The 12314-nt window shown below is 44.9% G+C and overlaps 1 protein-coding gene across 13 annotated transcripts in view; it reads right to left on the reverse strand.

Annotated features, from left to right (window-relative positions):
• Positions 1-3116: 3116 nt before the first annotated feature.
• LOC109422492 (high affinity cAMP-specific and IBMX-insensitive 3',5'-cyclic phosphodiesterase 8) overlaps positions 3117-12314 on the reverse strand; it is an 871092-nt gene continuing 861894 nt past the window's right edge. For all 13 annotated transcript variants that reach the window (XM_062852970.1, XM_062852969.1, XM_062852968.1 and 10 more), the window contains 3 exons: positions 4183-4405; positions 3643-4071; positions 3117-3582 (listed from right to left, as the gene is read on the reverse strand). In XM_062852970.1, the coding sequence (XP_062708954.1) occupies positions 3422-3582; positions 3643-4071; positions 4183-4405 (813 nt within the window). In that variant the 3' untranslated portion in view covers positions 3117-3421. The remainder of the gene's footprint in view (positions 3583-3642; positions 4072-4182; positions 4406-12314) is intronic.

Consider the following 12314-nt stretch of genomic DNA (forward strand, 5'->3'; position numbering starts at 1 on the left):
GTCAAACAAAATATGTTATGGAAAAGTTATGTCTTGATAAGACATTAATAACAAAACTAGATATAACAACAAGTTGTGTATTTCCGTAGTTATTAATTTGATATTCTCCTCTACTCGAGAACAAGAGGGAGGGCTATCAACCACCAGTATGGTACTTCCGAAAACTTGGTAAAAACGGCAACTGTGGTAACGGTGCCCGATGTGGTGAGCAGAACGAGATCTCAGAAAGCTCTAATGGATGGAGAGATAAATGAACAACCAAGGGGGTCTTAAGAAGGTGAGCAAAAAAAATAAGGCTCTCTGATTTCTAAAGGATTCATTCATTTATTTAGTTCAACATCAAATTCATGATAACACTGAATCAACAATTTGCCGCTATAATACCGTAAAACGGGGCGAATAGAAACACCTTCCAGCATCCTTAGGCAAGTATTTCTGGAACAATGCGTAATAAAGTCAGTTGCAAGGGTGTCAGCTTTGGGTCCCACCTCCCTTTTTAATTGCTGTAATTAGGATTCAAAACCAATTTTTATTTCATTAACTTATTTGAAAAAAAAGGTTGCTTGTTTCTATTCGCCCCGCAATGAGGCGAATAGAAACATCTTTGAACAATTTTCGATATTTTTTCAATTTTAAGACAGAAATCACTTTCAATTCAAATGAAACTCTAAGACTAGATTATAATAATTCACCAAATGAAGAAAAATATGTCGTATGTCGAAAAATACTTTAATCTGGGAATAGGGGTAGGCGGGGCAATATGGACACCCAGGGCAGAATGGACACCCTCAATATTTTGAAATATGCGAACTTTTTTGAAGTTTTAATGAATGGATAATATAGTCCATTTGTCTAAAACGTAGAAACATTCAAAATTAAAATTATACTTGATTTTACACGAAAAAGTTGCGTCCTCCGTTTTTTGTGCATGGAAATTATAATTTTTACACCATCTAAAATAAGATTTACTGATTAATTTATTGCCGGTCGATTAAAACCTGATATTCCTAGAACACATGCAAGTAGTTTTGCTGTATCGACATGCTTAACATGTTTATATTTTCTTCTTTATTATATCAAAAATCAAGTTTGGAAATATTTCTGCTGCCGGGGCAAAATGGACACACACCTTTTTGAAAGAAGCGGCAAGGGAAAAAGTATTACCTAGATCACTAACCAACCAAATTCTTCGATTTCAGTATATTTTCGGTTAAATATTCACTATAGTAGACATAGGGTGAAACAAATTGGTCAGAAAACGACAGCAGTGGAAAATAGTTGTTCTAGGCACAGCTACACATGCCGACAAAAACGAAGCTTTATCCAAAACAGCCTGAATTTAAATTAACTGAACAAAAATGAATTACTTCGGCGTATTATTCATTCATAATAGTTGTTTTGTAATGAAATGACTTTATAGGTGTAAATAATGTACGAAATTAGTAAAAGTCTCATGGTGTCCATATTGCCCCATGGGGGTGTACATTCTGCCCCATATGCTTGAAGACGGTCATAAAAAACTAACATTTTTCATAACATTTTTTGAAGTGGATAAATCATTTTTCTTCGTGAGCATTCTTATGCAATAGATACTAAATAGACTTTAAAAGGATACATGTATAAAAAAACTAAACTTTTTTGACATCTTGCCAGGTAAAGTTGGTAAAAACCTTAGGGTGTCCATATTGCCCCGCCTACCCCTACATACCAAATCAATAAAACGCAATTTTAATGGCGGAAGTTTTTTGCCTATAAATCGATACTTTGCTTTCAAAATTTTTCACATGAAAATTAACGCAATTAGCAACCCAAAAAAGGTTTATTGAAACATAATTACCATATTTTTTACAATAAGTTATTTGTTTCTATTCGCCCCATTGTTTCTATTCACCCGGTTTTACGGCACTCGATTTGCAGCTGCAGCCCTCCAACGTCGGTCGCGCCCAACGCTCGCCAGATCACGCTCCACCTGGTCCGCCCATCGTGCTCTCTGCGCCCCACGCCTTCTTGTACCAACCGGATGGATAGCAAACACCAACTTTGCAGGGTTGTTGTTCGGCATTCTTGCAACATGCCCTGCCCACCGTATCCGTCCAGCTTTAGCCACTTTCTAATAGTTGGTTAAAGCATCGGGCTAGCTAATACGGAGTCGTGAGTTCGGATCCCAACAGAACGCGCCTTTTTCACAATTTTATCTCTGAGTATGCCTGTCAATCAACATTCTGTGTCTTATAATTATTATATTATAATTATATGTCCCAGACGTTCCAAAGTGTCTCTAATGTCCCATGAGGGGTTTCAGGCTATCGTTAACAATTTCTAGGCTAACATTAGAAAAAGGCGTATCAATCATTGCGAATTTTTGTTTGTCCCGTTCCTTCTGTGTGCATTTCCCATTACATATTAATGTAATCTCTGACAAGTAACAGGTAAAGCAGACTCCATTATATCTGGTAACGGGATAAATTAATCGAAATACGCCTAGGAGGGACGAAAGCAACTGAAGGGGCTATTAGACTGTTTGTCATTATGACAAATATTTGCCTTTGAAATCCGACATTTATCCAAGGTTGCTATGATTCAGGCTGTGTTGGTCATTTGTTGGGCTTGTTTGACCAAATATTTGTCAAGTCTAATGGCGTGCCTGTACTTATCAGTAATGAGGTTCAGTTAAAAAGTCGTCCAATCGGAATCCAAAGGACACACTGTTATCGAACAGAGCCTATCTTTACGAAATGTTCATAAGCCGGATAAATTCTTGGAATACGAAGCTTGGACCATACTACAGCCTTCTGCAAGGACTTAAAGAACTCAAGCGATGCAACGATCTACGGCGGTATGCAAGAGAACGATATGAAGAGCTTGTTGTAATCTTGGACAAACCCAGCTTCGTGGAAGCAAAAATTGCAAGAACGATTGGCAGAGTTTATTACTACGAGATTAGCACCTGCGGTATTAACGAAAAATAACTTCTAGATATCGCATTTTGAGCCAGATTATGAACAAAAGAGCATTCGAGTGGAAACATATAAGATTATGTAATGGTACTGTATACAGCACGTCCCCATAAGATTACATCTGATTTCGTTCAAAATAAATATAAATAATTTTGCGGCTATTGGTTTACCATTCATAAGACATGTTTTAATTTTCCTACCATAAAACAGCTTCCACTGATCAACAATTATTTATTGATTAATACAAAATGAGACTAAAACGACGACCGAGCAACCGTGCCGTACAACGGACGCGTTGCATTCGATTCCGTCCAAAAGTTCCTACCAAATATATTATATTTGCATTCTACGGGTACGCGTACTTGGTATTATCATCTCCTTGGCTTTCACACTGTGGACTGGGGGAAGATTCGCCAAACAATCAGGAGATGTGGGTGTGTTTTTGGGTGGTCTACTACTTCTAACTACAGCTCTTCTATCGAAGACGAACCGGTCGCCTCGCTGTTGAGTGTGAGCTGCTTCCGCTTGATGTCGCTCAGCGTGTTGATGCCTTGCTCCTCAAACAGTTTCCACTTTGAGTAGTTGTGCTCCATGTAACGGACGATTTCCGGCATTTCGATGAAACCTGGAAAGTTGATCGTATTTAAACACTGTTGATTGGTGTAACTACCAGTTGACAACTTACTGTTCCACGCATCCATCATGTCGTGAATAATGTATTCGATGAAACCAATTTGACTCTTGGATATGCTACACGTCGTCCGATCGAACATTGGCATCACAATCGGTAGATTGCGGTGCTTTTCCTCGTCCGTCTGGGTGAAGTATTCCTCCGCTATTCGGCGGGCCCATTCAACGCAGAACTTCAGCGACCTCGTGGGATTGCTCACGTCGGCACACTTAATGAGCATCCTTCGGATCAGAATCTGGTTGTCATCATTATCGTGCGTTGTTTCCTTACTGTCGACATCGGTGCCGAATACGCTGACAAACTTGGCCAAATGTTCAAAGTGGCGGGTCATCTCCGTTGCCAGGATCATGTCGACGATGATCGATCGAGCCAACTTGTACGATTCCCGGTCCAAGTGTTTGAAGATATTGATTTTGTCGTCAGCTGGAATCATTGTTAAAAGGAATTGATGAGTTTAAATGCTACGGGCCGTTTGTGATACTTTGTTTGCGATATTTAAATTCGCAGCTCTAGCGACCACCCACCAGAACTTACCCATCGTCAACCGGAAGGTGGTGGCAGCGTGGTGCGATTCCAGCACACAGATATCGTTGTACAGTAGCGCGAGCCTATCGTCCGAGTTGCACAGGAAGGCCGACGAGCGGCCAGGATGGTCAATGTCATGGGTAGCTGCGGCAATCAGGGCGGTGGCTTCGTCCATCCGGTCCATCACTTTCGTTTCACGATTCGATAGCTGCTGCAGGTAGCAAGCCGTGGCCTGGAAAAGGAAGCACGAAACACGAGATTTAATGCTTAATCCCAGCAATTTAAACTTTTTTCGTGGTGGCTGGAAGTCGCTCAAAAGGCTCCAGCGACAAAGAGAATAGGTACAATGAAGCTTGGAGCATCTGTACATTATAGGAATTCAAATAACGAGACATATACTATTGTGGCCCTTTCTCGGTACGCAGGGAAAAGGGTTGCACAAGGGTAATTTCTGGTAAATTATTTCTGGAATTGGGTTGATACCTTTTCCGAAGCCCTGGTGGATTTGTTATACAAAATGTGGACAAGAATGTGAGAAGGAAATTCCCCTCGCCAATCTCTGAATCCACAAAGATGATTTCCTCTGCTGTTTCCTTTCTGTGTCCGTCAGAAATAAGCATCTTATTAATGGAAGGATGAAAAGCATGTCACGGCGTGTGTATGGGAAAAGTTTATAACAAAAAAATGGACATCGTCAAATTTTTCGCTATTCAAAAATAGAGGCTTTCAGCTTTCATTTGCAGGGTCCCTCAAAAAAATCCACCGAGGGATCCTGAACAACTTTTTCAGAATACTGTTTTTCCCCATACAAAATGCACGGTTCCAAATTAATCCCTATTTCTACTTGATGAATTAAACCACCGCAGAGTCCGTGGGATCACTTGGCAAAATGGGAAAAAGTCACCGGAAAACTAATAAACTCGATTTTGGAGAATGAAAACAAGAACAGATTTAATTCACTTCTTCGTTTGTATACAGTAGGTTAAGAACTAAGAAAAAACAAAAGCACGGCAGCAAGTACCGTTCGAAATAAACAGTGTTGGCAGATTGCTTGGTGAGTCGGTCCGATGAAGTAGGGTAGTCGTTCGATTCCCAACACTCCTCCTGAATGACTACCAGCCCATCAGGCCGATGGCCCTACTCGTTCCACGAATTTCGATAGCGACGACGGACCCAAAGGCTTCGTTAGGGCGTCCGCCACCATCTCAGCAGTAGGACAGTAGACTAGTTGCATAATATTCCGCTCACACAGCTCCCTCACATAGTGGCTCTTAGTATCGATGTGTTTCACGCGGCCACTGGCGCGCTCGGCTTGGGCGAACGAGAGACAACCCTGGTTGTCCTCATATATTGTCGTAGCACCGGTCTGGCGTTCGTCGAAGTCACCCAGCAAGCGTCGCAGCCATACAGCTTCTTGGCATGTCATCGCTAGTGCGTTGTACTCTGCTTCGAGTGACGATAGGGCCACGCAGGGCTGGCCCTTGCTCATCCAGCAAATCGGTCCTCTGCCATAGAAGAAAACGTACCCGCTTGTCGACCGTCTTGTACGCTTATCTCCTGCCCAGTCAGAATCAGAAAATCCGACCAATTTCCAATCACTGCCTGGTCCAAACTTCAGCTTATGCTCCTTCGTTGTCTTCGCATATTGCAGCACACGCTTTGCCGCACTCCAATCGCTCTGGTTCGGGTCACTTACCTTTCTTAGCAGGCCCACGCTGATCGACAGATCCGGCCGGGCGTTCACTGCTAGGTAGAGCAGTGCCCCGATCAAGCTGCGGTACAACGTTTTGTCGGCAAATGGTTTGCTCCCTTCATTCAAAGTCGTATATCCTGGATCCATTGGCGTACGCACCGGGTGCGCATTCTCCATCCCAAACTTCTTGGCCAAATAATCGATGTATGCAGTTAGTCGCAGCGTATAGTAGGCACCATCTCGGCCGATCTCATGACCAAGGAAGTGCCGCACTGATCCGAGTGCCGTAATGTCGAATCTCTTACGCAGTTCTCGATAGATGTTGTCAATCTCCGCTTCATCCGTACACCCCATCAGCAAATCGACCACATAAACGAGTAGGTAGACGATAGCTCCTCCCGAGCGACGAACGTATAGACAGGGGTCGGAGTTACATTGGTCGAACCCAAGCTCAACTAACACGGTGTGGAGCGCCTTATTCCAACATCGAGCGGACTGCTTTAATCCGTAGATGCTTTTGTGTAATCTGCACACCAGCTCATGATCGGCAACCTCGAATCCCGGAGGCTGTCGCATGTACAGTTCCTCATCGACGGTACCGTTTAGGTACGCTGTTTTAACATCGTACTGTTTCAGCAGCAATCCCTTCTTTCCGGCCACAGCAAGCAGCGTCCTCAGCGTCGTTTGTCGGGTGACTGGAGCATACACCTCTGAATAATCCACTCCAAGCTTTTGCGAGTAGCCTTGCGCCACGATACGCGCCTTGTGTTTGGCTACTTCCCCAGCCTCATTGCGTTTCAGCTTAAAAACCCATTTCGCCCCGATGATCTTCCTACCGGCGGGTAGCTTCACTAGGCTCCAGGTTTGATTCACTTTGTGGGCTTCCATTTCTTCGCGCATGGCACTTCGCCAATCCGGAATGCGCATCGCTTCACGGTAATCACTCGGTTCTTCTTCGTGAGAAACTTGTCTCACAACGTAATCGCCGAATCGGGACGGCAGCACACCGCGAGTGCGCCGTTCGTCTCTCCTCAGCGGTCGCATTTCATTTTGTTCGAACCCATAAAAGTCCTCTTCATCATCGTCTTCTTCGAGTTCGTGCGTGCTCGCATCTTCGTACACTGATTCGGGTTCTTCAGGCTCTTCTTCCGCCACTTCGATGCCCTTATTCTGTCCAATAATCACTTCACTCTCACTATTCGGTTCTTCTTGTGCCTCCGGCTCAGCTACCTCCGGATCCGCAGGTGCATCCGATTTCGCTCGCTCGTCCTGCTGTTCTGATCCGTTGCCCAATTCTATGAACCGCGCATCGCGACTCACGGTGATCCGGTCGGTTTCGCAGTCCAAGAATCGGTAGCCCTTGTGGTGCTCCGAATAACCGACGAAGATGAGTTTCCTTGATTTTGCGTCGAACTTCTTCCTCTTGACATCGGGAACGTGGACGTACGCTTCACATCCGAAAATGCGAAGCCGAGAGAGGTCCGGCTTCAGCCCTGTCCACAGCTCGAACGGCGTTCGATCGACGGCCTTAGACGGTAGTCGATTCTGGATGAAGGCAGCCGTCAGGACGGCTTCTCCCCAATAACGCTTCGGCAGTCCCGCGTCCAGCAACATACAGTTGGCCATCTCTTGCAAGGCCCTGTTCTTTCTCTCCGCTATGCCGTTCGACTATGGTGAATAGGGAGTTGAGAATTGAGCCCGAATGCCTTCGGCTTTGTAAAAGTTCTGCAGACTTTCGGCGGTGTATTCGCCGCCACCATCTGAGCGGACGATGCGAACCTTTCGTCCAAAGATATTCTCGGTCCAGCGGACATACTCCTCGATTTTGCTCGCCGATTCGCTCTTCGACTTGAGCAAGAACACGACACAGAACCGACTATAATCATCGATCATAGTCATGAAATATTTGTTGCCGCTGGGTGTCGGGTTTTCCATCGGACCGCAGAGGTCCGTGTGGACAATGTCGAGAGGTTGCTGCGATTTCCGTTCAATTACCTGTGGGAAGGGATTGCGAGCTAGCTTTCCCTTCAGGCAACACTCACAGATAATCCGTTCACCGCAGTCCTTAACGTCCACACCATCCGCCAGGTCCTTTGATCGAATAAGATTCACGGCGTCTATGTCCCGGTGGCCGACACGCCGGTGCCAAGTGTGTTGACACTGCGCGGTGTGATTTCCGGTCGCCACCATACTCGCTTCTGAAGTCTTCAGCACATATTGGTTGCCGCGCGTTTCTCCTACAGCAACCACAACACCATCAGCAGATTTGATTTCACAGCCACCCACCTTGACATCGAATCCCTTGAGCGCAAGTTTGCGTACGGAAATCAATCCGCCTTCGAGTGCAGGAACGAACAAGACGTAGTCCAACGTAATCGCGATACGGGATCCTTCCCCGTTCACGCCGAAAACAACTCCGCTTCCGCAGCCCGCCGATTTTGTGACCGTGCCGTCTGCCAGTGTTACTTCAATGACTACGTCGCTCTTGAATTCGGTGAAAAATCCGCGGTCGTTCGTCATGTGACAAGTGCAGCCACTGTCAACGACCCACGCGCCAGGAAGTGCATCACCTACTGCGAAGCACACCGCCCCACAAACAGCACTATTTACACTTGGTTTCTTCGAGACCTTTTCCGCATCCGCTTGCTTTGCCTGCTGCTCCGGCGTCGCCTTCTACGATTCTTTTGAACCATCACTCTTCTTCGCTTCCAGGAACTTGCGGCAATTCCGGCGAAAATGCCCCGCCTGATGACAGAAGAAACATTTCTTCTCGTTCTTCGGTTTAACGTCCGTACGCAGTGCTTTCTCCTCCTTCAAACCACCACCCGGCTGGCCGCCACGCTTTTGGCATTCGTCCCGGAGCCGAGCCACTACCAGATCCATAGTCAGGTCCTCCTGCGGTCGATTTTCCAGCGAGGTAACGAAACTATTAAACGACGGTGGCAAGCTACGCAGCAGCATAATAATTCGTAGCAGCTCTCCCAGTTCGATACCCGCCACATCGAGTCGCTCATAAAGGTTCTCGATCTGCTCGATGTGTTTCTCGACGTCGCCGCCTTCGGGGAGGTTCAACGAACACAGCTGCTGGAGCAGCATCGCTTGATTCCCGATAGTGGCTTTTTCGTGGTAAGTCTGGAGATTTCGCCACATTTCCCGCGCCGTCTCAGCCTTCTTCACAAACCGCAATTGGCTGTCCTCCACAAACAAAGAAATCGTCGTTCGCGCCTTTCGGTTGTCCTTCACCCATTGCTGGTCAACCTGATCCGGCTTGGCCAAATCAACAACATCCCAAACTTCCTCCCGCTCAAGCAGCGTCTTCATACGGTACTTCCAGGAGACGTAGTTGGTTGTGTTCAGTTTGGTGAAAGACACTTTTAGACCGTCCGCCATTGTTCTTTTTATTCACACCACACACGAGGTCGTCGGAAAAATTTCTTCCCGGAACACAGTTTTCACGCGAAAAGTCCACTTTTTCTCCACCTTGCAACACCGGGCCCACAACCTGATGAATTAAACCACCGCAGAGTCCGTGGGATCACTTGGCAAAATGGGAAAAAGTCACCGGAAAACTAATAAACTCGATTTTGGAGAATGAAAACAAGAACAGATTTAATTCACTTCTTCGTTTGTATACAGTAGGTTAAGAACTAAGAAAAAACAAAAGCACGGCAGCAAGTACCGTTCGAAATAAACAGTGTTGGCAGATTGCTTGGTGAGTCGGTCCGATGAAGTAGGGTAGTCGTTCGATTCCCAACACTACTTAACAAACATACCCAATTTTTATATGAAAAAGTTCCCCCGATGGAATATTTCGATGTTGGGCTTGAATGAAAGCTGGTAGCGTCAACTTTCACGTAGCGTAAAAATTAGCGATGCCCATTTTTTGCCTTTCTCGTACACCAAGGTGTACCGAAAGGCTATATGTTCACTCCAAAAACGAAAATTTGATAGAGCCTCTGGAGGGGTCAAGTCTTATATACCAATCGACTCAGCTCGACGAATTGAGGTGATGTCTGTGTGTGTATGTGTGTGTGTGTATGTGTGTGTGTGTGTATGTGTGTGTGTGTGTATGTGTGTGTACAAAAAAACTCACATCACTTTTTGGCAGTAAACCTCATCCGATTTCAATGACCGACGGTTCATTCGACGCGGAATCTGGTCCCATTGTTTCCTATTGAAAATGGTTCGGATCGGTTCAGCCGTTCCGGAGATATGGCCATTTAGGTGTTCCGGAACGGTACCCCAGGAAGGGACCAGATATGAAAATGCATCAAACCTATGCATGCGACACATCAAACCACGGCATTTTCGATAACCTGATGAGCGGTAAGCAGAAAAATAGTCTAAGACCATATCTGAACCGGTAGTGTTCCGGAACCGGTTCCGGGTGTTCCGCCGGAAGTGGCAAATATGAAAGTGAACCAAACCCATGCATGAGACACATCACACCACGGCATTTTCGATAACCTGATGAGCGGTAAGCAGGAAAATAGTCTCAGACCATATCTGAACCGGTAGTGTTCCCGAACCGGTTCTGGGCGTCCCGCTGTAAGTGGCCAAATATACAATTGTACCAAACCCATGCAAGCGGCATATCAAACCACGGCATTTTAGATGACCTGATGGACAATGAGCAGGAAAATCATCTCAGACCATATCTGAACCGGTAATGCTCCGGAACCGGTTCTAGTCGTCCCACTGAAAGTCGCCAAATATACAAAGTGAACCAAACCCATGCATGCGACACATCAAACCACGGCATTTTCGATAACCTGATGAGCGGTAAGCAGAAAAATAGTCTCAGATCATATCTGAACCGGTAGTGTTCCGAAACCGATTCTAGGCGTCCCGCTGGAAGTGGCCAAATATACAATTGAACCAAACCCATACATGCGACACATCAAACCACGGCATTTTCGATGATCTGATGGACAATGAGCAGGAAAACCATCTCAGATCATATCTGAACCAGTAGTGTTCCGGAACTTGTTCCGGGGTTCCCGGCGAAGTGGTTAAATCTGAAAGAGAAACAAACCCGTACATGCGTCACATCAAATAGCGGCTTTTTAGATTACCTAATGAACGGTCAGCAAGTGTTTCGGAATCGGTTTTGAGTGGCCGGAAGAGGCCAAATGTAAAAGTGAACCAAATCCAGGCATGTGACACATCAAATCGTGGCTTTTGCGATAACCTGATGAACAGTTAGCTAGAAAATAGCTTTACTTCACTGGTAGTGGTCCGGAATTGGTTCAGAGAGTCCCGTCGAAATTGTCAAACCCTGCATGTGGCACCTTCAATTTGCAGCGTTTTCGGTTAACCCATGAGCAGTTAACAAGACAATAATGTTAGACCATATTTGGTTCAGCCGGTAGTTACCCAGAATCAGATCCGGGTAGTAAAATGTAAAATTTAGCCAAACCCATGGATGCGGTACATCAAATCACGACCAGTCTTGTAAACATTCGACACTTTTTACTACCTTCATTTTGTTGCCGCAGTCGGGTGTCAGTCGGCTTTGTTACATTCATGCGCTATCCTTACCTCTACCACAACACGAGCAGTAGAGCGAAGACTGATCACGACTTATCGACAACCTGATGGAAAAATAGGGTCAGACCACATTAGATTCCCGGTAGTGTTGCGGGTTCAGCTGTGGCTTCGAAAGTGGTTAGAAGTAAAAGTGAAGCAAACCCATTCATGCGATATATCAAATCGCGGTGATTAGGTAAAGGTGAATAAATAGCAATAAAATATTCTCAGACCATAATTGGGACAATCGGTAGTGTCGTGGTCCATGACTCATAGAATCAGATCCGGCTATCCCACCGGAAATTACCAAGTATAAAAATGAACCAAACCCATACATACGACACATCAGATCGCAGATTTTTTGATAATCTAATGAACGGTCAGCAAAAAAATAGCTTTAGATCACATTAGAGACTAGCTGTTGTGTAGCAGAACCATCGTTCATGTGAAAAATTAAATTGTGGCTTTGTTTAATGGCCTGATAACCATTAGGTATGAACAACAGTGACGAATAGGTCTAAGTTCTCATATATGAGAACAAAATATAGACAAAACTAAAGCGATCTCATCAAATCGTACCACTTCAGATTCCTAAGGTGTAAAGTTATAGCAGGATTGGTCAACGTTGAATGGAAAAATAAGAATTTGATCGCGTAAACAGAACATGGTGGCTGTTTTAAGGAATTTTGAGCTCTAAAACTATGTAAAATAAGTGTATTTGGTATGGGAAATTTGTTTGGAGTCCACCATAGTATCCAAAATAGCGGTCCAAAGTCCAAGATAATGGCCCAGTATTCAAGTTAGTGCCTATTTTATAGGATTTTTATTTCTTACATTATGGGCATATTTTGTATGAAAATATGTCCAGAATTCAAAATTTGTAATCAGAAAACCCAAGCTGTGCGCTGTTTCACAAGGT

The sequence above is a fragment of the Aedes albopictus genome, chromosome 2 (genome assembly GCF_035046485.1).
Source record: "Aedes albopictus strain Foshan chromosome 2, AalbF5, whole genome shotgun sequence".
Classification (NCBI taxonomy): domain Eukaryota; kingdom Metazoa; phylum Arthropoda; class Insecta; order Diptera; family Culicidae; genus Aedes; species Aedes albopictus.